Consider the following 25,334-nt stretch of genomic DNA (forward strand, 5'->3'; position numbering starts at 1 on the left):
TCAGAATACAGAACGTACCCTCTCGCAGGGGGCTGCCAACGGACCTGTGAGTAAATACTATCCAGACAAGCATGTAGCCATCTGGAAAAACGGAGAGCTGAATCCATCTCTCACACCAATATCAGGATACCTTTAAACAAATCAAAGATTTACACAGGCCAGGCGCAGCGGCTCACGCCTGTAATCCCAGCGGCTCACGCCTGTAATCCCAGCACTTTGGAGGGCCAAGGGGAGATCGCTTGAGCTCAGGAGTTGGAGACCAGTCTGGGCAACATGGTGAAACCTCATTGCTATTAAAAATACAAAAACTTAGCCGGACATGGTGGTGCGCGTCTGTGGTCCCAGCTACTTGGGAGGCTGAGGTGGTAGGACTGGTTGAGCCCAGGAGGTGGAGGTTGCAGTGAGCCGAGGCCATGCCACTGCACTCCAGTCTGGGTGACAGAGTGAGACTCCATCTCAAAACAAAAAAAGGCCAGGCACAGTGGCTCACACCTGTAATCCCAGCACTTTGGGAGGCCTAGGTGGGTGGATCACCAGAGGTCAGGAGTTCAAGACCAGCCTAGCCAACATGAGGGAACCATCTCTACTAAAAAATACAAAAATCAGCCAGGCGTGGTGGCACATGAATGTAGTCCCAGCTACTTGGGAGGGTGAGGCAGGAGAATCACTTGAACCCGGGAGGCGGAGGTTGCAGTGAGTCAAGATTGTGCCATTGCCCTTCCAGCCTGAGCAACAGAGCGAGACCCGTCTCAAAAAAAAAAAAAGAAAAAGAAAGAAAATACAGCTGGGTGCGGTTGTAATCCCAACACTTCGGGAGGCTGAGGTGAGAGATCACTTGGAGCCTAGGAGTTTGAGACCAGCCTGAGTAACATAGTGAGACCTCATCTCTACAAAAATATAAAAATTACCTGGGTGTGGTTGTGTGTTCCTGGAGTCAGCTACTTGGGAGGCTGAGGTGGGAGGATGGCTTGAGCCTGGGAGGTTGAGGTTACAGGAGCTGCAGCTGTGTCACTACACTCCAGCCTGGGTGACAGAGTGAGAGCCTGTCTCAAAAAACCCGCAAAACCAAAAAACAAAAACGTATGAATTCTTTTGCCCTCAGTAAGAACAGAATAAGAATCATGGATGGGCCCAGGGCTGACCAGAAGCTGCCTAAACTCAAAATGATTTACCAGGTGTGGGCACTAGCATAGATTAACCCACCTTGCGCTAGTTACTTAATACACCTTTTCCTGTGTAATCTTATAACCTACACTCAGCCTAAATTCTTTTTCTTTTTTTTGAGATGGAGTCTTGCTCTGTCATCCAGGCTAGAGTGCAGTGGTGCAACCTCAGCTCACTGCAACCTCTGCCTTCTGGGTTCAAGTGATTCTCCTGCCTCAGCCTCCCAGATAGCTGGGATTACTACACGTTACACCACACCCGGCTAATCGGTGTGTGTGTGTGTGTGTGTGTGTGTGTGTGTTTTAACAGGGAGTTTCTGTCACCCAGACTAGAGTGCAATGGCGCAATCTCGGCTCACTGCAACCTCCGCCTCCCAGGTTCAAGCAATTCTCCTGCCTTAGCCTCCCAAATAGCTGGGATTACAGGCACCTGCCACCACGCCTGGCTAATTTTTGTATTTTTAGTAGAGACGGGGTTTCACCACGTTGGCCAGGCTGGTCTTGAACTCCTGATCTCAAGTGATCCGCCCGCCTTGGCCTCCCAAAGTGCTGGGATTACAGGTATGAACCACCGCTCCCGGACAATTTTTGTGTTTTTAGTAGAGTTGGGGTTTTACCATGTTGAACAGGCTGGTCTTGAACTCCTGACCTCAAGTGATCCACCCACCTAGGGCTCCCAAAGTGCTGGGATTACAGAATTGAGCCACTGTGCCCATAGGAAGATGGAGGAAGGGAGGATGGAGGAAGGAGGGATGGAGGAAGGGAGGATGGAGAAAGGGGGGATGGAGAAAGGGGGGATGGAGGAAGAGGGGATGGAGGAAGAGGGGATGGAGGAAGGGAGGATGGAGGAAGGGGGGATGGAGGAAGGGAGGATGGAGGGAGGATGGAGGAAGGGGGGATGGAGGAAGGGAGGATGGAGGGAGGATGGAGGAAGGGGGGATGGAGGAAGGGGGGATGGAGGAAGAGGGGATGGAGGAAGAGGGGATGGAGGAAGAGGGGATGGAGGAAGGGAGGATGGAGGAAGGGGGGATGGAGGAAGGGGGGATGGAGGAAGGGGGGATGGAGGAAGGGGGGATGGAGGAAGGGAGGATGGAGGAAGGGGGGATGGAGGAAGGCGGGATGGAGGAAGGGGGGATGGAGGAAGGCGGGATGGAGGAAGCGGGGATGGAGGAAGGGGGGATGGAGGAAGGGGGGATGGAGGAAGCGGGGATGGAGGAAGGGGGGATGGAGGAAGGGAGGATGGAGGAAGGGAGGATGGAGGAAGGGGGGATGGAGGAAGAGGAGATGGAGGAAGGGGGTATGGAAGAAGGGGGCAGGCAGTTGGGATTTCGAGACTGCAGGGGAGTAAAAGCCCCCTGGGAGCTGGTCAGGAAGGGGTTCTCAGCAGATGTGGGGTCTGTAGAGCCAGTTCTCATGACAGTCTGGGGATAAGCAGAGAGCAGAGAGGAGGGGCTGAAGGTTAGAAAGGAGAGGACAGTGGCCGGGGCAGAGGTGGCCTGTGAGTAAATACTATCCAGACAATCATGTAGCCATCTGGAGAAAAGGAGAGCTGAATCCATCTCTCACACCGATATCAGGATACCTTTAAACGAATCAAAGATTTACACAGGCCAGGCGCAGTGGCTCACGCCTGTAATCCCAGCACTTCGGAGGGCCAAGGCCAGGGGATCCCTTTAAGGGAGGAGACCACCCCTCATATCACCTTATGCCCAATTTCTGCCTCCAAAGAAAGAAGTAAAAACTAAAAGGGAGAAATGAAATCTACAGGCAGACAGCCTGGCGCCACACCCTGGGCCTGGTAGTTAAAGATCGACCCCTGACCTGATTGGTAATGTTATCAATAGATTACAGACATTGTATAGCAATGCACTGTGAAAATCCCTATCCTGTTTTGTTCCAATCTAATTACCGGTGCGTGCAGCCCCCAGTCACATACCCCCTGCTTGCTCAATCAATCACGGACCCCCTCACATGCACCCCGTTAGAGTTGTGAGCCCTTAAAAGGGACAGGAATTGCTCACTCGGGGAGCTCGGCTCTTGAGACAGGAGTCTTGCTGATGTCCTCGGCCGAATAAACGCCTTCCTTCTGTAACTCGGTGTCTGAGAAGTTTTATCTGCTGCTCGTCCTGCTACAACTTGAGTTGAGGAGTTGGAGTCCAGCCTGGGCAACATGGTGAAACCCCAGTGCTACTAAAAGTACAAAAATTTAGCTGGACATGGTGGTGCGTGTCTGTGGTCCCAGCTACTTGGGAGGCTGGGGTGGTAGGATTGGTTGAGCCCAGGTCTTGCCTGCAATCTGGGAGAAAGGTAGATGCTGACCGAAGGCAAAGACTCACAAGGGATTTGGTTGGCCAAAGGCTTGAAGAATTGGACCAGGTGCAGACTGTATGAGCTCTTAATGCCAAGATCCTAATCAGCAACTGTCACGATGCACTTAATCATTTCAGTTGCAACATACCTGTGTACATAATCATGTTGGATCCTCAGAGCAAACCTAGTGACATTTTCGTTGGTTTGATTTTTAAGCAGATGAAGGAAGGGGGTGAGAGGTTAAGGGCCCTGGTCATGGCCAGGCGCCATGGCTCACACCAGTAATCTCAGCACTTTGGGAGGCCGAGGCGGGTGGATCATTTGAGGCCAAGAGTTCAAGACTAGCCTGGGCAACATAGCAAAACCCCATTTCTATTAAAAATACAAACAACTAGCCAGACATGGTAGAACGTGCCTGTAATCCACTTGGGAAGCCGAGGTGGGAGAATCGCTTGAACTCGAGAGGTGGAGGTTGCAGTGAGCCGGGATTGCATCACTGTACTCCAGCTTGGGCTATAGAGTCTTGCTCTGTTTCTTTTTTCTCTTTTCTTTTTTTTTTCTTTCTTTTGAGACGGGGTCTTGCTCTGTCCCCCAGGCTGGAGTGCAGTGGCGTGATCTTAGCTCACTGCAAGCTCTGCCTCCTGGGTTCACACCATTCTCCTGCCTCAGCCTCCCGAGTAGCTGGGACCACAGGCGCCCGCCACCATGCTCAGCGAATTTTTTGTATTATTAGTAGAGACGGGGTTTCACTGTGTTAGCTAGGATGGTCTTGATCTCCTGACTTTGTGATCTGCCCACCTCGGCCTCCCAAAGTGCTGGGATTACAGGCGTGAGCCACTTCACCTGGCCAACAGCAGCAGTTTCTTACAATCCAACACAATCGTGTCTGCTCCTCTGCTTAAAACCCCTCCAGGATATGGCTGCATAAAGCCTTGTACATCAGCCGGGCGCTGTGGCTCACGCCTGTAATCCCAGCACTTTGGGAGGTGGAGGCGGATGGATCACGAGGTCAGGAGATTGAGACCATCCTGGCTAACATGGTGAAACCTAGTCTCCAGCAAAAACACAAAAAAATTAGCCAGGCGTGGTGGCGGGCGCCTGTAGTCCCAGCTACTTGGGAGGCTGAGGCAGGAGAATGATGTGAACCCGGGAGGCGGGGCTTGCAGTGAGCTGAGATCTGGCCACTGCACTCCAGCCTGAGGGACAGAGCGAGACTCCGTCTCAAGAAAAACAAAAAGCAACCTTGTACCTCAATGTTCATAGTCGTGTTATTCACAACAGCCAAACAGAAACATCCCCAATACCTGTCAATTGGTGAATGGATCAACAAAATGTGGTATATCAGGGCAATGGAAAATTATGATTCCATCATAAGAAGGAGTGAAGTACCAGCTGATCCATGCTGCCATGTGGATGAGCCTTGAAGACATTATACTAAATAAAAGAAGCCACATCCATAAGCCACATATTGGGATTCTGTTGAAATGAAATGTCCCGAATAGGAAAATCCATAGAGACAGAAAGTAAACGGTGGTTGCTGGGATCTGGGAGAGGTTGGGGGATAGATAATAGGGCATGATTGCTAAAGGGTATATGATTTCTTTTCCTTTTTTTTTTTTTGAGATAGGGTCTCACTTGTCATCCAAGCTTGAGTGCAGTGGTGCAACTGGGGCTCACTGCAGCCTCCACCTCCCAGGCAAAGTTGATTCTCCCACCTCAGCCTCCCAAAGTGCTGGGATTACACGCCTGGCTAATTTTTGTATTTCTTGTAGGGGTGAGGTTTTGTCATGTTGCCCAGGCTGGGGTATATGGTGTCTTTTGGGGTATGACAGTGTTCTAAAATGGATTGTGGTGGCTGGCACAGTAGATCATGTCTGTAAATCCCAGCACTTTGGGAGGCCGAGATGGGAGGATCGCTTGAGGACAGGAGTTTGAGACCAGCCTCGGCGACATAGTGAGACCCCATCTCTACTAAAAAACATAAAATAAAATGGATTGTGGTGATGATTGCATAACTGTGAATACTAAAACACATTGAATAATATACTTCAGATGGGTCACTTACATGTTACATTGATTATGTCTCCACAAAACTTTTTTTTTTTTTTTTTTGAGACAAAGTCTTGCTCTGTCACCCAGGCTGGAGTGCAGTGATGCCATCTCGGCTTGCTGCAACCTCTGCCTCCTGGGTTCAAGTGATTCTCCTGCTTCAGCCTCCTGTGTAGCTGGAATCATAGGCATGGGCCACCATGCCCGGATAATTTTTGTATTTTTAGTAGAGACTGGGTTTTACCAGGTTGGCCAGGCTGGTCGTGAACTCCTGACCTCAAGTGATCTGCCCTCATCGGCCTCCAAAAGTGCTGGGATTACAGGCATGAGTCACCATGCCCAGCCTAAAATCTTTAAAATTTTTAAAATTTGCTAGGCGTGGTGGTACCACCTATAGTCCCAGTTCCTTGGGAGGCTGAGGTGGGAGGAGGGCTTGAGCCCAGGAGTTTGAGGCTGCAGTGAGCTATGATCACACCACTGTACTGCAGGCTGGGCCATGGAGCAAGACTCTGTCTCTTATAAAAAAAAAAAAAAAAAAAACGCTGGGTGGGGTGGCTCATGGCTGTAATCCCAGCACTTTGGGAGGCCGAGGCGAGTGGATCACCTGAGGTCAGGAGTTCAAGACCAGCCTGACCAACATGGAGAAACCCCGTCTCTACTAAAAATACAAAATTAGCCGAGTGTGGTGGTGCATGCCTGTAATCCCAGTTACTTGGGAGCCTGAGGCAGAAGAATCGCTTGAACCCCAGGAAGCGGAGGTTGCAGCGAGCCGAGATCGCGCCACTGTACTCTAGCCTGGGCAACAAGAGTGAAACTCTATCTCAAAAAAAAAAAAAAAAAAAAAGGCTGGGCACGGTAGCTCATGCCTATAATCCCAACACTTTGGGAGGCTGAGGCGGGCAGATCACTTGAGGTCAGGAGTTCAAGAACAGCCTGGCCAAATTGGTGAAACCCTGTCTCTACTAAAAACACAAAAATTAGGCCGGGCACGGTGGCTCACTCCTGTAATCCCAGCACTTTGGGAGGCTGAGGCAGGTGGATCACGAGGTCAAGAGTTCAAGACCAGCCTGGCCAGCATGGTGAAACCCCATCTCTACTAAAAATACAAAAAAAATTAGCTGGGCATGGTGGTGCACCTGTTGTCCCAGCTACTCGGGAGGTTGAGGCAGAGAATTGCTTGAACCCAGCAGGCGGAAGTTACAGTGAGCCAAGATTGTGCCACTGCACTCCAGCTTGGGCGACAGAGGGAGATTCCATCTCAAAAAAAAAAAAAAAGGCCGGGCGCGGTGGCTCAAGCCTGTAATCCCAGCACTTTGGGAGGCCGAGACGGGTGGATCACGAGGTCAGGAGATCGAGACCATCCTGGCTAACACGGTGAAACCCCGTCTCTACTAAAAAAAATACAAAAAACTAGCCGGGCGAGGTGGCGGGCGCCTGTAGTCCCAGCTACTCGGGAGGCTGAGGCAGGAGAATGGCGTGAACCTGGGAGGCGGAGCTTGCAGTGAGCTGAGATCCGGCCACTGCACTCCAGCCAGGGCGACAGAGCGAGACTCCGTCTCAAAAAAAAAAAAAAAAAAAAAAAAAGCGGCCGGGCGCGGTGGCTCAAGCCTGTAATCCCAGCACTTTGGGAGGCCGAGACGGGCGGATCACGAGGTCAGGAGATCAAGACCATCCTGGCTAATATGGTGAAACCCCGTCTCTACTAAAAAAAATACAAAAAACTAGCCGGGCGAGGTGGTGGGCGCCTGTAGTCCCAGCTACTCGGGAGGCTGAGGCAGGAGAATGGCGTAAACCCGGGAGGCGGAGCTTGCAGTGAGCTGAGATCCGGCCACTGCACTCCAGCCTGGGCGACAAAGCGAGACTCCGTCTCAAAAAAAAAAAAAAAAAAAAAAAAAATTAGTCATGGTGGCGGGTGCCTGTAGTCCCATTTACTCAAGAGGCTGAGGCAGGAGAATTGCTTGAACCCAGGAGGCGGAGGTTGGAGTGAGCGGAGATTGTGCCACTGCACTCCAGAGTGAGTGAGACTCAGTCTCAGGAAAAAAAAAAAAAAAAAAAAAAAAAAAGGCCAAGCGTGGTGGCTCATGCCTTTAATCCCAACACTTTGGGAGGCTGAGGTGGGAGGATCCCTTGAGTGCAGGAATTCAAGACTAGCCTGGGCAATATAGTGAGACCCCATCTCTATGAAATTTTTTTAAAAAATTAGCTGGGCATGGTGGTGTGCACGTGCCAGCTACTCAGGAGGTTGAGGTGGGAGGATCACTTGAGCCCAGGAGTTCAAGGCAGCAGTGAGCTATGATGATGCCACTGCACTCCAGCCTGGGACAGCGAGACCTCGTCTCAAAAAAAAAAAAAAAAGGGCATAAGAGAGAAATTGGCTTATCCTATGCAGCTAGGTCTGGAGAGTGGGGTTCGTGCAGAAGAGCCAGCACCGCCTGTGAGGAGATGGTGCGGGTGCTGGTCTTATGAGAGCTGCCACTGCTGCTTCCTTCTATTTTAGATGACAAGCAATTCTACTTCCTTTTCCAAAACCTCATATTTTTCTTTCTTTCTCTTTTTTTTTTTTTGAGACGGAGTTTCGCTCTTGTTGCCCAGGCTGGAGTGCAATGGTGCAATCTTGGCTCACCGCAACCTCCGCCTCCTGGGTTCAAGCAGTTCTCCTGCCTTAGCCTCCTGAGTAGCTGGGACTACAGGCATTTGCCACCATTCCTAGCTAATTTTTTTTTTTTTTTTTTGAGACAGAGTCTCACTCTGTCGCCCAGGCTGGAGTGCAGTGGCGGGATCTCAACTCACTCAAGCTCCGCCTCCCGGGTTCATGCCATTCTCCTGCCTCAGCCTCCTGAGTAGCTGGGACTACAGGCAACCGCCACCACACCCAGCTAATTTTTTTTGTATTTTTAGTAGAGACGGGGTTTCATCATGTTAGCCAGGATGGTCTCGATCTCCTGACCTTGTGATCCACCCACCTCGGCCTCCCAAAGTGCTAGGATTACAGGCATGAGCCATCACGCCTGGCCAAAACCTCATATATTTCACTGGGCCTCTCAAGTTTCTCCCCAGATCCTATCCCCAGTGTCGTCCCTGGATAGGCAGTGTGGCTGCTGTAACAGACACCTCTCCTCCCCCCACATCAGTGGTGCAACACAGCTGATTTTTGTTTTGTTTTTCTGAGACAAAGTCTTGGTCTCTCTCTGCTGCCCAGGCTGGAGTGCAGTGGCAGAATCACGGCTCACTGTAGCCTCGACCTTCCAGACTCAAGCAATCCTCCTGCCTCAGCCTCCTGGGTAGCTGGGACTACAGGAGCACACCACTGTGTCGGTCTAATTTTTTGTAGAGACAGGGTCTCACTATATTGCCAGGCTGTTCTCAATCTCCTAGGCTAAAGTGATCCTCCTGCCTCGGCCTCCCGAAGCGCTGGGATTATAGGAGCCACCGTGCCCCACCCTAGACATGTTCCAAATCTAACAGGTGCTCTGGGTCTTCTGCCGGCTCTCCTGCATCCACCCATAGGCAAGAGAAACAACAAAGTGGGGAGGCCACAAGGCCCAAACACACCACACACGTCAGGACTGGAGCGCATGGCTGCTTGGAACAGAAATGAGGTTGGGCACATGGTCCAGACAACTGGGAGAGAGCCGGGTGAGGTCACTGGGCAGGCTCCACCACAGAGCCTGACTTCACTCAGCTAACATGACCCCAGCCTCTTCCAGGCTATCTGGATTCTGGTCTCCGCACCGCTGCAAGTTAGGTGTTCCTAAAACTCATCTTTCATCATACCGCTCATCTATAAGAGCTACAGAAGCAGCCAGGCGCGTGGCTCACGCCTGTAATCCCAGCACTTTGGGAGGCCGAGGCGGGTGGATCACCTGAGGTCGGGAGTTTGAGACCAGCCTGGCCAACATGGTGAAGCCCCGTCTCTACTAAAAATACAAAAATTAGCTGGGCGTGGTGGCACACACCTGTAATCCCAGCTTCTGGGGAGGCTGAGGAAGGAGAATTGCTTGAGCCCAGGAGGCAGAGGTTTCAGTGAGCTGAGATTGTGTCACAGCAATCCAGGCTGGGTGAGAGTGAGACTGTTTTTTTTTTTTTTTTTGAGACGGAGTCTCGCTCTGTAGCCCAGGCTGGAGTGCAGTGGCCGGATCTCAGCTCACTGCAAGCTCCGCCTCCCGGGTTCACGCCATTCTCCGGCCTCAGCCTCCCGAGTAGCTGGGACTACAGGCGCCCGCCACCTCGCCCGGCTATTTTTTTTTTTTGTATTTCTTAGTAGAGACGGGGTTTCACCGTGTTAGCCAGGATGGTCTCAATCTCCTGACCTCGTGATCCGCCCATCTCGGCCTCCCAAAGTGCTGGGATTACAGGCTTGAGCCACCGCGCCCGGCCGAGACTGTTTTTTTAAAAAAAAAAAAAAAAAAAAAAGCTACCAAAGGCTCCTGTGTCAACAGGCAGAATGGGCATCACTCAGCCTGCATTCAAGGCCCCCACAAACCCCACTTGGGCTCTTTCTTCCTCGCTGCAGGAGGCCACTCAGGCTCCCTCGAGCCATCTCCAGGCAGGTGCTTGCTCCCACCACCAGGCCTCTACCAGACCACCTGCCCTGGTGTCTATTAGTCCTATTAGTCACTGTCCAAACTCATTTCACCCAATCCCCAGGGCAAGTCCCATCTGCCTCCAAGCCTCCCTTTGAGCCTGTGCTGTCTACATTTCCTCTTTGAAAGTCTCTCTCATGCAAGGGCTTGCATAATACAAGAATCAGAACTGAAGAGTGCGTCTGTGTCAAGGACAGAAGGCTCCCGTGGGGCAGTTTCCGGTTTCAGGGTGACTCAGAGCAGCAATGCCACCATGCAGCAATCGAAAGGGGTGGCTGATGGTGTGGGAAGACACGGGGGCCCTCCTCAGCCTCCAGTTAAAGGGGAGAGAAGTGCCTCCAATTCCACACGCCCCAGGAATGACATTCACCGACAATCCCCATAGGTGTGGGCAACACATCTGTAACAGAGTAAATGAAAAAGAGTACACCCCTCGCCCCTTGCTTCCCTAGCACAGCACAGGATGAGCGGTGGGGTTACAGCAGGAGGCAAACGTCCACCCTTTCACCCCAGGCTCGGGCCCTTCCACAGGCCTGCAGCACGAGGCGAGCTCTCAGGACCTGGCAGCTGCTATTTTGGAGGCCAACACTGCTGTCACCACAACTCATACCCAAAGAATGGCTGCAATAGCCGTGCTTTCTCAATCCGAATCCAGGAATGTTAAAAAAGAAGGCTGGGGCAGGGCCCGTTGACTCACGCCTGTAATCCCAGCACTTTGGAGGCCGAGGTGGGCAGATCATGAGGTCAGGAGATCAAGACCATCCTGGCCAACATGGTGAAACCCCATCTCTACTAAAAATGTAAAAATTAGCTGGGTGTGGTGGCGGGTGCCTGTAGTTCCAGCCACTTGGGAGGCTGAGGGAGCAGAATCGCTTGTACCTAGGAGGCGGAGGTTGCAATGAGCTGAGATCACACCACTGCACTCCAGCAAGAGTCAGACACTAACTGGAAAAAAAAAAAAAGAAAAAAAAAAGAAGGCTGTCCTTGGAGACCTAAGACCAGTGTTGCTCTCGGATGGGCCAGAGTCGAGACTTAAAATATGTCTCAGTAATTTCTTTTTTGGATGGGGTATAGTATGGCTTTTAAGTGTTAGTTTTAAAAGTAGTGTTTAGAATGCACTGAGCAGTAAGTGGCTTAATCAATATCACTATCATGCAACATTGATCTATCAGTGCTGTTGGCACACAGAATTGTATTCTTTTTTTTTTGAGATGGAGTCTCACTCTGTCGCCCAGGCTGGAGTGCAATGGCACGATCTCAGCTCACTGCAACCTCCGTCTCCCGGGTTCAAGCGATTCTCCTGCCTCAGCCTCCCAAGGAGCTGCGATTACAGATGCCTGCCACCACACCCACCTAATTTTGGTATTTTTAGTAGAGCCGGGGTTTCACCATGTTGGCCAGGCTGGTCTTGAACTCCTGACCTCAGGTAAGGAGGTAAAGACCAGCCTCAGACTCCCAAAGTGCTGGGATTTCAGGTGTGAGCCACCATGCCTGGCCTGTACTCTTATTTCTTCAGTGGTGATAAGTACCCCCAAGGAAAGCCATTATTTGGGATTCTGACACCAGCCTTCCTAGGGGTGAGCACGATTCATCTGCCTTGGCACAGCTGACTGCAGGGAGGAGCCAGGACCCCACCAGACTGGGGCTAAGCTTCAGAAGCTCCCAATGAACACATCTTAAGCCATGTGCATCTTTCTCTTTATTCATGAGTATAAAATGTGGCTCTGGTCTGGGGAATTTGTATTTATTACACATGTACACACAGTATCTCAAGTATTTCCAGCCAGGCGCAGTGGCTCACGCCTTTAATCCCAGCACTTTGTGAGGCCGAGGCGGGTGGATTACAAGGTCAGGAGATTGAGACCATCCTGGCTAACACGGTGAAATCTTGTCTTTACTGAAAATACAAAAACAAAATTAGCCAGGTGTGGTGGAGGGCACCTGTAGTCCCAGCTACTTGGGAGGCTGAGGCAGGAGAATGGTGTGAACCCAGGAGGTGGAGCTTGCAGTGAGCTGAGATCACGCCTGCACTGGCCAGAAGGCTCCTGGAAGAGGCTGGGAGAATTCCCAAGGCACCCCACCCAGATGCCTTCCCAGGAATCCTGGATCCCTGAGGAGGGAGATACAATCACTAAGAAATCTGTGACCAAACTGCTGCTGATCACAGAAAAGTGGTGATTTTCCCATTAATTCTGAAACAAGTCAAATGCGAGGGAGGGGACAAATTGAGCAAACAGCCTCAAATGAGGCTAAATGAGTCACCATGCCCAGCCTTTTCAATTAAATAGCTCCATTTTGTAAATTTCTGCTCAGCTTCAAGGAGGCCAGCCCAAGTGGACCACAGGACTAGCAGCCTTGACTCTCGCTGGGTCAAGATCCTTATCACATATAGCTACTGCAGGGGAGGGTCAAAAACATCCCAGGCCAGGCACATACGCACACACACACGCCTGGATTCCCAGCACTTTGAGAAGCCAAGGGTTGGGGGATATCTTGAGCCCAGGAGTCTGAGATCAGCCTGGGAAACACAGACCCCACTGTACAAAAGAATGAAATGAGCCGGGTGCAGTAGCGTATGCCTGTAGTCCCAGCTACCTGGGAGGCTGAGACGATCACTTGAGCCCAGGAGATTGAGTCTGCAGTGAGTTATGATCGCACCACGGCACTCCAGCCTGGGTGGCAGATAAAGACCCTGTCACAAAACAAAATGACCCACAGACCTCCCCTGCTCAGTGTGGTTAAACCAAGAATTCAAGTCAGGATTTCTTGGGTATTTTTTTTTTTTTTTTGGTGATAGGTCTCTCAGGCTGGAGTGCTGTGGCACGACCTCAGCTCACTGCAACCTCCACCTCAGCCTCCTGAGTAGCTGAGACCACAGGTGTGCATCACCACACTCAGGTCATTTTTGGTAGACATGGGGTTTCACCATGTTGCCTAGGCTGGTCTGGCATTCTTGAGCTCAAGCAATCCACCTGCCTCGGCCTCTCAGTGTTGGGATTACAGGTGTAAGCCACTGAGCCTGGCCCTTATTACCTTTTTTTGAGACGGAATCTTGCTCTGTCACCCAGGCTGGAGTGCAGTGGCACGATCTTGGCTCACTGTAACCTCCACCTTCTGGGTTCAAGCGATTCTCCTGCTTCAGCCTCCCGAGTAGCTGGGATTACAGGTGCCCGCCACCATGCCTCGCTAAGTTTTTTATTTTTAGTATAGATGGGGTTTCACTATGTTGGCTAGGCTGGTCTTGAACTCCTGACCTCCTGATCCACCCGCCTCAGTCTCCGAAAGCGCTGGGATTACAGGCATGAGCCACCATGCCTGGCCCTTTTTTATTACTTTTTTTTTTTTTTTTTTTTTGAGACGGAGTCTCGCTCTGTCGCCCAGGCTGGAGTGCAGTGGCCGGATCTCAGCTCACTGCAAGCTCCGCCTCCCGGGTTCACGCCATTCTCCTGCCTCAGCCTCCCGAGTAGCTTGGACTACAGGCGCCCACAACCGCGCCCGGCTAATTTTTTGTATTTTTAGTAGAGACGGGGTTTCACCATTGTCTCGATCTCCTGACCTTGTGATCCGCCCGCCTCGGCCTCCCAAAGTGCTGGGATTACAGGCGTGAGCCACCGCGCCCGGCCCTTTTTATTACTTTTTTGAGACAAGGTCTCACCCTGATGCCCAGGCTGGAGTGCAGTGGTGCAACCACAGCTCACTGTGGCCTTGACCTCCTGGGCTCCAGTGATCCACCTCAGCCTCCCAAGTAATTGTAACTACAGGCGTGTGCCACTGCATCTGGCTAATTTGCTTTTTGTAGAGAGGCGGGGAGTCTCCCTATGCTGCCCAGATTGGTCTCAAACTTCTGGGCTCAAGTGATCCCCCACTTTGACCTCCCAAAGTGCTGGGATTACAGGCATGAGCTACCATGGCTAGCCCTCATTGCTTTTTTGTTAAGTATTCTTTGCCTCTGTAGCCAACGTGTGTGTAAACATGCCTCGTCTCACCCTAAAAGCAGCCTATTGAGCAAACAAGTAGGTTTTACTTACTTAGCACATCAGAATCATTTCTTCATAGGTGTTTCTGTCCTTCTCCTTGTTTAACACAGAGAACAGGAGAACGAAATAAGCCAAGCTCTTTATCCTCCCAAAGTCCTTGGTCTAGACCAGAGTCCCCAAAGCGTGGTCAGTGGTTTCTCTACATCAGAAACAGCGGGGCATGTCTGTGTCCTCAAAGTTAATGTCCAAGGATGGGGGGCGGTTTGCAATTCTGTACTATTAATAGGCTCCCCAGGAGTTCCTGACAGCTAACTATGGGCATCGCTCCCAGGAGGGCCTGTGAGCCCCACATGCTCCCCTAGGGGGATGTAAGCTGGGAGTCTGAAATAAGGACCCAAGATTCCTGACTCCCCAAGGCGGTTTTTAAATTTTTAAGGCAGACAAGGGGAAAAAAAGATACCAAGTGAAGAATTCATTGTATGTTTATTATTCACAGTTAATCACTACCTACCAAATGCTATCCGCAGAGTTAAAGGATTAAGTACATAGGTCTTTCTTTAAACACTGATTTTTTTTTTTAAATATATACACACAAAACTTAGTTCAGCAAGGCTTCATGATATACACCAATTCCAAAATAAAACAATCAAATGGTCCAGGTGCAGAATGCCAGATTCCTTTTATCATCAGCGAGGAAAGGAGAAGCAGAATGAGGAGTGAGGGAAGGCAGGGACAGGCTCTGCCCAGAAGGGCTGCCGCCTCCTGGCACAGCGAATGCTCCAGGCCCAGGCCCTGTTCATATTCAGAGTCGGAGGGAGACTCCCATCAGCCGCTTTGGGACCGAGAGGACCAACTGTCACCAACTCTCCGGAGAGAGGGAGGCAGCCTTGTTTTTGTCGTGGAAAGGGGAGTGGGTGGAGAAAAAGATTACAGGCACATCACTACAGGGGACCAGAAGTGGAGAGAAGACAGAGATCTCTGCCGAGGCCTTGGTCTTTCTTTCCAATCTTGCCTTCCCCAACTCTCCCTGCTTCCTGGGACCATCTGTACGGGTGGGGAGCAGCAGTCAACACAGCCCACTGGCAAGGGAGGCACAAGCAGCACTCTGGCTTCCCAATGCTGCCCTCACGCTCATCTGGACAGGTCAGGGGACACAGGATGAAAGCCACAGCCCAATCTAAGAGCAAGACAGGTGAGAAGTGAGTACTCTCATTGTGCACTCCAGCATAGGAATAAGGTGAAACCTGCTACAACTGGAGGCTGCGTTCCCATGACTTCCTCCTTCGCTCTCCTTGTCTGGGGCTTGCTGGTTCCAGGGGTGCATATAGTGATGGGGTGGGGGCCACAACCCCTGAGACAGTGAGGACAGGCTTCCAACCCCCTGTAAGCCAGATCCAGTGGGATGTGGGAGAGCTGGGTGGTCACCTTCCCTCTTGCCCCGGTGGCCCGTCACACTCACACTGCAACCTGGACAAGCAGTTCCCTGAACCCCCAAGGGGCTCACACACCTTAAAGCTGGAGCTTAAAGCCTCCTGGCTTAGTACAAGCAGGAGAATGCTTCACCTTGTACTCCTGCTTGTCTCCCTTGCTCTACCCTGCCCCAAGGGAAAAATATTTACACAGAGTAGGAGACAAATTGGCTGAAAAGCTCTGGACTGTCTTTAACTTATTTTAAAACAAAACAAATTAAAAACAAAAACAAAAACAAAAAACACCACCACTCAGAAGCAACCCTCGAAATAAGGAAAAAGGCACTATGAAAAAACAACATGCTCGATAATCCCACTGGAAGGGCCAACAAAGTGGAAAGAGACAGGCTGTTGGGAGGGCTTTTTTTTTTTTTTTGAGATGGAGCCTCGCTCTGTCACCCAGGCTGGAGTACAATGGCATGGTCTCGGCTCACTGCAACCTCCACCTCCCAGGTTCAAGTGATTCTCCTGCCTCAGGCTCCCGAGTAGCTGGGATTACAGGCGCATGCCACCACACCCAGCTAATTTTTGTATTTTTAGTACAGACAGGGTTTTGCCATGTTGGCTAGGTTGGTCTCGAACTCCTGACTTTGTGATCCACCCACCTTGGCCTCCCAAAGTGCTGGGATTACAGGCGTGAGCCACCACGCTGCCCGGCCCAGGCAGGCTTTCTAGGGAAGCCATGGAGGCAGCGACATGCTTTCCTTCTACCCCACTCTACTGCCAACTTGGACAAAATACACTGGGGGTCTGGGCTGGAAGGCAGATTCCTACAAGCCCCCTCCTCTGGAGGAAGTTAAACAGCAAAGGTGTCGAGCTGCCCTGCCCGCTCCTTTTTGTGTGTATATACGAAGAACACAGAAACAGTGGTTCTTCTTTCAGTCATTCCAACTAAAACAGACATTTTGCATAGAGAGAATACCAGCCCACTTGGTTTCTTGTCTTTTATTATTGGCGTCAGCTAGGACTATACGTGGCCTTAAACGTCATGCACTGATGGACAGAAGAGAAAAAAGGATGAAAAAAAGGGCAAAGGAGGGGAAAGAGGAGCAGCAGTGAAAATTTGTAATAAAAACTCTTCTTAATTTATAGGTAAGTTTTGGCATTTTTAAATCCAACGCCCCCTCCCACCCCCTAAAGTTCCAACCAAAGTGAGAGGGTCACAGGGTGACCCGGCCAGGTGTTCTGCACTCCCTCACAGGCTGCTGTTAGTGGCAGCTTGTGGGTTTAATTCTTTTGTATGTGTTTTACATTTTTCACTTTCTTTAAATAATTGCTTCTTGATTCTTAGACGTTCCGGTTCACGGGGGTGACGTAATTGCGGGGAAACATGCCGGTCTGCCCGTGGCAAGCTCCTTTCCACCAGTTGGGGTCTGAGTTATCCATGACATGGATAAAATCTCCCCGGCGGAAGCCCAGCTCTCCATCCTCCTGAGGATCAAAGTCAAAGAGGGCCTGGACGTATGTCGGCTGCTGCAAAACAGGAGCAGGAAAAACCCATATTGCATTCCTGGTCTGTGGCCGGCCACCTCCGAGGCCAGACGGGTTCCAGGGGGAAACGAATGAGTGCCAAATTCTCCATGTTTTCTAAACTCACCTCCCATCTCCCAACCCCCCATTTATTCTTACCTCTTCTAAGTTTACAGGCCAAGCGGGTTTAGTGTGATCTTTCCCAGTGCTCAGAAAATGCTAGAGTATGTCTCCCAGAGGAGGGTGGCCAACTGTGCCATATTATCAAGTAGAGGGCAGGCAGTGCTTGGAGGGGAAAGTTCTTCAGAAACAGCCGTCTGTGTTTAGGCTGTGGGCCCAGAATCTGCAAATCCCTTCTACCACACCCTTAAGATATTAGAGCCTAAAATTCTGGAGCTCGCATAACATAAGGGACTCTAACTGTAACTTATGACCAGGGCTCGAGGGACAGGAACGGTGCCGACCTCACTCCCTCACAAGCATAGTTTTCCTCATAATTTGCCTCCAGGGACAGGATCTTTGGGTGGGTGTGTTAAAGACCATCTCCCTAGAGAGACTGGCAAGCTGGCTACACACTGCCTCTGGAAAAGCAAAAATCCTATATTTAAAACAACAAATCTTTCTTTTTTTTTTTTTTTTTTTTTTTTTTTTGAGATGGAGTCTCCCTCTGTCACCCAGGTTGGAGTGCGGTGGTACAATCTCAGCTCACTGTGACCTCCACCTCCTGGGTTCAAGCGATTTTTCCATCTCAGCTTCCCAAGCGCAGGTGGGCGCCACCACATCTGGCTAATTTTTGTATTTTTAGTAGAGACAGGGTTTCACCATGTTGGCCAGGCTAGTCTCAAGCTCTTGACCTCAAGTGATCTGCCTGCCTCAGCCTCCCAAAGTGCTGGGATTACTGGCATGAGCTACTACGCTGGGCCAGAAACAAGAAATTTTTAGTGTGAATGGAAGGTAACGTGTTCAGTAACGAGCACAGAAGCCCCAGTGGCAATCCCTGAAGGGCGCCTGCATGTTGATTGAGGGTCACCTCCCCCTTCCCACAGGAATGCACACTGAGGAGCTATTCTTAATTTCTAAAATGATCCCATCTCACCCTGATGAGGCTTACCTGTGGCACCTGTTCTATGTCCCGCAGGAATATCTGCTGGTTTCTGGAGACAGATGTAGATCTGTGATAATCCACCAGCTCATTCAAAGAATTGAACTTCACCACCCAGAGGAAGTACTTGCCGGCTCCGTCTCGGAGCACCTTGAAGTGCTGCACATCGTTTCCAAACCTGGGAGGGACAGAGAGCACATGGACCGGCTAAAGGCTCTAACCTGGCAAATCGAAGGCTATCTGCCCATATAAGCGATATCTTGAGAGAACCACTGTCCCGGCAGCACTCCTCAGGGACTGCAGAGTAACAAGCTTCCTCACTGCGTGTCCCTGGAACAGACCCCTCCCTATGACTGATGGGCACCAGGACAACATGAAGAAACCAGACAGGGACAGGCCATCAGTCACTCTCATTCTGAAGATGTTTGTAAGATAAAGAGTCCAGGCTGGGCACGGTGGCTCACACCTGTAATCCCAACACTTTGGAGGCCAAGGCGGGCAGATCACTTGAGTTTGGGATTTCGAGACCAGCCTGATCAACATGGAGAAACCCCATCTCTACTAAAAATACAAAAGTAGCTGGGCGTGGTGGTGCATGCCTGTAATCCCGGCTACTCGGGACACCAAGGCAGGAGAATCACTTGAACCCAGGAGGCGGAGGTTGCAGTGAGCTGAGATTGCGCCACTGCACTCCAGCCTGGGTAACAAGAGTGAAACTCTGTCTCAAAAAAAAAGAAAAAAACAGTCCATGTGCCCTGAACCCTAACAAATAAAACAGCCTTACTTAAGACAAAGAAGTGTGACTTAACTTCCTTTGAATAAAAAAATAATTTAAAATGTTATATGCAGGAAGAAGGTGAGGAGGGCTGGAAATACTTTCAACAATTCTCTCGTAACTGCGAATAGTTCCAAGTCATGTTTTCCATTCAGGAATTTTAGATCCACTCACGGGGAAAAGGTCTCTGAATGAAAGGACACACTGGCACAATAAAAGAGGCCCAGGCTTCGAAACCCAAAAGCTTCTCCATCACCAGATCACACCCTTTTACACTGGCTAGCAAAACCAGCAACAGTGTGGCTGGCTGGTACTAGCTCACAGGGTCCGTCACAGGATATTTGGCTAGAACACCAGCCCAGCGAGGGCGCTTCTGCCTGTCCTGTTCACCTGGCCAGGCGCTCAAAAAGGCATTCTCGGCCAGGCGCGGTGGCTCACGCCTGTAATCCCAGCACTTTGGGAGGCCGAGGTGGGCGGATCACAAGGTCAGGAGATTGAGACCATCTTGGCTAACACGGTGAAACCCCATCTCTACTAAAAATACAAAAATTTAGCCAGGTGTGGTGGCATGTGCACGTGCCTGTAGTCCCAGCTACTCAGAAGGCTGAGGCAGGAGAATCGCTTGCACCTAGGAGGCAGAGCTTGCAGTGAGCCGAGATTGGGACACTGTACTCCAGCCTGGGTGACAAACGAGACTCCGTCTCAAAAAAAAAAAAAAAGGCATTCTCCGAGAGTGCTTGTTCAATGAATGGAGTCCCTCCTCTCCTTCAGTCCTTTAGTCTTTCAGCTGACGGAAACTAAAGGCGTCAGAAAATCAATCCAGCAGGTGGCAGCACTGAGCTTCAAGGAAGCCAGTGAGCACAAGATGCCCCGCATTTGGAAAAAATACTGCTTTTACATGTAAGACAAAATGTGAAAGGTGAAAGCTTCATTAGCAAGGGTATATCCCACGGCACTTCTGGCCCCACAGAGGCCTACTTCCACCCATGCAACGCAGGTGGTTTCTAAAAAAGCCCAGGGCCCCAATAATGAGCAGCATGCTAACTACTGTGTTTCAAATCACAGGCTCAAAACATCCTAAAACTAAGAAACATCTGAAGACTGTTGATTCTTGAACCTCTTTTGCAAAGGGGTGTGTGTGTTGTTAAAGAGAGTCATGACACCTGTTTTGCTTCTAAAACAATAAATGCATTAAATCCTTAAAAGATTCTACTTGAGAAAATGGAAGTTTGAGAGCTTCTGCTGAGCAAACAGGCAGCCTCCAGCCGAGCACGTGGCTGCCCCCGTGGTTTTGGCCACCACCCAGTGATTTATTGCTTGTTCCCCTCATTTTATATGGTTTCAGTTACATTTGGGTCAGCATAAAACTAAAGAAAGACAGGTGACAGTTTTTCTTTTCTTTTTTAAAGATGGAGTCTTGCTCTTTTACCCAGGCTGGAGTGCAGTGGTATGATCTTGGCTCACTGCAGCCTCGACCTCCGAGGCTCAAGCAATCCTCCCACCTCAGTCCCCAAAATAGCTGAGACTACAGGCAAGAGCCACCACGCCTGGCTAATTTTCGATTTTTGCAGAGATGGGGTTTTGCCATGTTGCTCAGGCTGGTAGCGAACTCCTGAGCTCAGGCAATCCACCCGCCTCTGCCTCCCAAAGTGCTGGAATTACAGGCTTAAGCCACCATGCTGGGCCACAACTATAAATTTAAAATCTACATTTCAAAAAAAAATCTACATTTTAATCACACATTAAGTGATTCTAAAACCAAATAAGATACTCAGTTCATTCATTTATTCTTTTTTTTGAGACATAGTCTTGCTCTGTCACTCAGGCTGGAGTGTAGTGGCGTGATCTTGGCTCATCCTCCTCCCGGGTTCAAGTGATTCTCCTGTCTCAGCCTCCTGAGTAGCTGGGATTACAGGCACATGCATGCCACCAAGTCCAGGCCATTTTTGTATTTTTTTTAGTAGAGACAGGGTTTCACCATGTTGGCCAGGCTGGTCTCGAACTCCTGACCTCAGGTGATCCGCATGCCTTGGCCTCCCAAAGTGCTAGGATTACAGGTGTGAGCCACTGTCCCCAGCTTTTTAAAATTTTTTTGAGACAGAGTTTTGCTCGTCGCCCAGGCTGAAGTGCAGTGGCGCCATCTCGCCTCACTACAACCTCCGCCTCCTGGATTCGACTGATTCTCTGGCTTTAACCTCCTGAGTTGCTGGGCCTACGGGTGTGTGCCACTATGCCTGCGTTATTTTCTATTTTTAGTAGAGACGGGGTTTCACCATATTGGCCAGGCTGGTCAGTTCATTTTTTTTTTTTTTTTGAGACAGAGTCTGGCTCTGTTGCCCAGGCTGGAGTGCAGTGGCCGGATCTCAGCTCACTGCAAGCTCCGCCTCCCAGGTTTACGCCATTCTCCTGCCTCAGCCTCCTGAGTAGCTGGGACTACAGGCGCCTGCCACCTCACCTGGCTAGTTTTTTGTATTTTTTAGTAGAGACGAGGTTTCTTTTTTTTTTTTTTTTTTTTTTTTTTGAGACGGAGTCTCGCTCTGTCGCCCAGGCTGGAGTGCAGTGGCCGGATCTCAGCTCACTGCAAGCTCCGCCTCCCGGGTTCGGGCCATTCTCCTGTCTCAGCCTCCTGAGTAGCTGGGACTACAGGCGCCTGCCACCTTGCCCGGCTAGTTTTTTTTATTTTTTAGTAGAGACGGGGTTTCACCGTGTTAGCCAGGATGGTCTCGATCTCCTGACCTAGTGATCCGCCCGTCTCGGCCTCCCAAAGTGCTGGGATTACAGGCTTGAGCCACCCAGGCCCGGCCTCAAAAACAATCTTAATGTAATGTAAATTAAGTAGTGATCTGAATGTTGAACCTAATCACTTCTTTATATATAAGTGATGAAGTGATCTGTCAGACTCCTGGGGAGGGTCTTATGATAATACATTAACTAGAAAAGAACTGAAAGTAAAAAACATATAGAAATAACAATTTAGGCCGGGCGCGGTGGCTGAGGCAGGCGGGAGGCTGAGGCAGGAGAATGGCGTAAACCCAGGAGGCGGAGCTTGCAGTGAGATCCGGCCACTGCACTCCAGCCTGGGTGACAGAGCAAGACTCCGTCTCAAAAAAAAAAAAAAAAAAAAAAGAAATAACAATTTAATTCAAAATCCTGACTTCACAGATGAGGTGCGAATTGTTGAGAATCTTCAAGTGCTGATTTCTATTCTCCACAATTCTCCATGGCGACAGAACTTCTTGTCTTCTCCATTCCCTGCTTACCTGCTCCCTTTCACACCTCAACTTTCCACCGGGAAATGCGAGCCCCAAATCCCCTGCAGCAGCCTTCTTAAGTGACTGTGAGGGCCTAGGATGGGGCTGGTGGATTTAAGCCAGGGGATCTGAGCAAGGCAAGCCAAGGCAGCCGACAGGCGCACCACTATTCCATTTGAGAGAACTGCGGGAATCCCTCAGAGGGCAGAAGCTCAGGAGTGCTGGGCACTAGGGAAAACTGGCAGGCTCCAGCTGCCTGCAGGTGTGCTGCTCACCTCCTGAAGGCTGTGTCCACATGGGAATCTACATCCAGTGCTTCTAGAACTCATTTTGAGAGGAGCCAGAAATTAGGATTTTAATGTGAAATGAAGATACTGTTTAGGCTAAGCCTCCACCATTTTGTGTGTAGCCAGGCACCTCACCGATGGCTTCACAATTTGGATCAGTCAGAGACAGGATTCCAGGCAACTGCAGCAGGAAATACTTACTTGACAGAGAGGGAGAAGTCCCCAGGAGCGCTCTCACTCTCTCGGATAAGAAAGGCCCCATCGTGCCGCTGTTTGCTAAGCATTTCTTCTGCCTTGGCTCTGGGGATTTTGCCAAAAAACCACCTAAGGAAGGAAGGCAAGCTGGTCAACATCTGCTTCCCCACAAAGAAACGGGATATCCAGCCTTCGAAATTTGAGTAACACAACACTCCTTGCCAGAGGAAGGGGCCTCCCTCCTCATCCTCCAGCCTCACAGTGCCCAAGATCGACATTGGGTCAGGTCCCCAGAGATGGACCTTCAAAGGTCTTTACCCTACTCCATTTCCCAGAAAGCGACTCACCCAAGGCACTAATCATGGGTCACTCTTTCTATAGAGGAAGACATTTGAAAATGGGTCTTCCAGGTCAAAGCGCCCTGGACTCCCTACTGACTCATGACAAAGGTGTCTGGGGAAAAGCCCAGGCCTTTAGGTTTGGTGTACGGGATGAACTGGCCAAGGAGAGACTGGCCCCTTCCTGCAGCCATGTGATAAGGTCCTGGCTTCACCACAGTGGGACTAAGGGAAAGTGGGGAGGAAAGCTGGAAGGCCAGGAGCTGGAGGCAGGGTTACTTCTGCTAACAGCCCAAAGGCAAAAGGTTCAGACGGTATGAGGGTGCCTCTACCAGTAACTAAGGTCAGCATTCCTCTCAAGGCCTGCCTCTGTGGTCACTGCTCAGAGTTCAGCTTTCAGAAGCCACTAGGAATATTGTAATTTACCATATGTGCAGTAGTTAGCTGCAAAATTCAGATTTTTGAGGCAAGTTGCAGACTCTTTTGTTCCCAATTGCTGATTCACCTTGGCCAGAAGAAAAAGTGGCTAAATTCATGAAAAACTGTGAAGCAACTGGCTGTGGCTTATCAAGAGGAAGAGGAGAGGAACACTTCTACAAGAGCTTAAAGTCAAGCTGCCCAGCTATTTCAAATGAAAACTATAACTAATTAGGAAGGAGAAACTGTGAAAACCATGTTCTCTTAAAATTGTCTTTAGTTATCAATTTTAAAAGCAAAAGTTATAGCAAATAAAGACCTATTTACATGGAAACCGGCATTCATTTAATATGCTAATTTGATATGAAAAGTCCTTTTAATGGACCAGCTAGTCCATTAAAGTTGTAAATCTGACTTATGTATCTTTTATTTATTTATTTTTTTTGAGAAGGAATCTCACTCTGTCGCCCAGGCTGGAGTGCAGTGGCGTGATCTCGGCTCACTACAAGCTCTGCCTCCCGGGTTCATGCCATTCTCCTGTCTCAGCCTCCTAAGCAGCTGAGTAGCTGGGACTATAGGGGGCCCGCCACCATGCCCAGCTAATATTTTGTATTTTTAGTAAAGATGGGGTTTCACCATGTTAGCCAGGATGGTCTCGATCTCCTAACCTTGTTGATCCGCCTGCCTTGGCCTCCCAAAGTGCTGGGATTACAACAGGTGTGAGCCACCGCGTCTGGCCGTTTTTTTTTTTGTTTTTTTTTTTTTTTAGACAGAGTCTCACTCTGTCACCCAGGCTGGAGTGCAGTGGCACGATCTTGGCTAACTGTAACCTTCAACTCCTGGGTTCAAGCAATTCTGCCTCAGCTTCCCCAGTAGCTGGGATTACAGGTGGTTACCACCATGCCCGGCTAATTTTTGTATTTTTAGTAGAGACGGGGTTTCACCATATTGGCCAGGCTGGTCTTGAATTCCCAACCTCAAGATCTGCCTGCCTCGGCCTCCCAACCTGCTAGGATTACAGTCGTGAGCCACTGCGCCCGACTAACTTACATATCTTACTTATAAGCAACCATATTGGAAGATGTCCCTAAAATAATATACTATACTCAAATTCAAACAGAAAGATGTGAACTGCTAGGAAGGATGCATTTAGAAGCCTCCCTTAGTAACTTTGTCCTTGTGTGTGTGTGTCAGCCTCTAGGGACCCTTAGTAACTATGAATAGTCTGACATCTACCTGCTGGAGTCTTTCTCATTTTGCATACTCTACTGCCAGGCTGCTGAGGAGCTGGGATAATAGATCCTCCTGCTTCTGCAAATAACTCAAGGCTAGGGCCTGCAGTGCCTGGAAATCAGGCCACACAAGAGAAATCACGTATCACTAGAATAGAATGCTCTCTAAATATAAAAGGACAGGTTGGGTGCCCGTGGCTCACACCTGTAATCCCAACACTTTGGGAGGCTGAGGTGGGGCGAATCACTTGAGGTCAGGAGTTTGAGACCAGCCTGGCCAACATGGTGAAACCCGGTTTCTACCAAAAATAGAAAAATTAGACGGGCACCTGTAATCCCAGCTACTCGGGAGGCTGAGGCAGGAGAATCACTTGAACCTGGGAGGCGGAGGTTGTAGTGAGCCAAGACTGCGCCACTGCACTCCAGCCTGGGCAACAGAGTGAGAGTCTGTCTCAATAAATAAATAAATAAATAAATAGGAGGCTGGGTGCGGTGGCTCATGCCTGCAATTCCAGCACTTTGGGAGGCTGAGGTGGGTGGATCACCTGAGGTCAGGAGTTCGAGACCATCCTTACCAACATGGAGAAACCCCATCTCTATTAAAAAATACAAAACTAGTATGGTGGCACATGCCTGTAATTCCAGCTACTCAGAAGGCAGAGGCAGGAGAATCCCTTGAACCAGGGAGTTGGAGGTTGCAGTGAGCCAAGATCGTG

At 50.1% G+C, this 25,334-nt stretch overlaps 1 protein-coding gene, 2 long non-coding RNA genes and 1 pseudogene across 7 annotated transcripts in view; 2 read left to right on the forward strand and 2 right to left on the reverse strand.

The window, feature by feature from the left end:
* Positions 1-5,566: 5,566 nt before the first annotated feature.
* Positions 5,567-25,334, forward strand: part of LOC144335942 (uncharacterized) — a 59,392-nt gene continuing 39,624 nt past the window's right edge. Inside the window, exons 1-2 of the long non-coding RNA XR_013407261.1 lie at positions 5,567-5,769; positions 11,180-11,487. This is a non-coding gene — a long non-coding RNA (uncharacterized LOC144335942). The remainder of the gene's footprint in view (positions 5,770-11,179; positions 11,488-25,334) is intronic.
* LOC144335946 (uncharacterized) lies at positions 12,877-21,033 on the forward strand. The gene is made up of 4 exons (XR_013407265.1): positions 12,877-12,983; positions 13,585-13,985; positions 17,909-18,591; positions 20,976-21,033. It is a non-coding gene; the product is annotated as an uncharacterized LOC144335946 (long non-coding RNA).
* The window catches only part of GRB2 (growth factor receptor bound protein 2), an 88,128-nt gene continuing 77,340 nt past the window's right edge, over positions 14,547-25,334 (reverse strand). For 4 of the 5 annotated variants that reach the window (XM_015120312.3, XM_028836787.2, XM_077972769.1 and 1 more), the window contains 3 exons: positions 22,638-22,760; positions 18,133-18,301; positions 14,547-17,024 (listed from right to left, as the gene is read on the reverse strand). In XM_015120312.3, the coding sequence (XP_014975798.1) occupies positions 16,839-17,024; positions 18,133-18,301; positions 22,638-22,760 (478 nt within the window). In that variant the 3' untranslated portion in view covers positions 14,547-16,838. The remainder of the gene's footprint in view (positions 17,025-18,132; positions 18,302-22,637; positions 22,761-25,334) is intronic. The other variant, XM_077972772.1, reaches the window with a different exon arrangement.
* On the reverse strand, positions 14,784-15,853 carry LOC106994133 (uncharacterized; annotated as a pseudogene).

The sequence above is a fragment of the Macaca mulatta genome, chromosome 16 (genome assembly GCF_049350105.2).
Source record: "Macaca mulatta isolate MMU2019108-1 chromosome 16, T2T-MMU8v2.0, whole genome shotgun sequence".
Lineage (NCBI taxonomy): Eukaryota > Metazoa > Chordata > Mammalia > Primates > Cercopithecidae > Macaca > Macaca mulatta.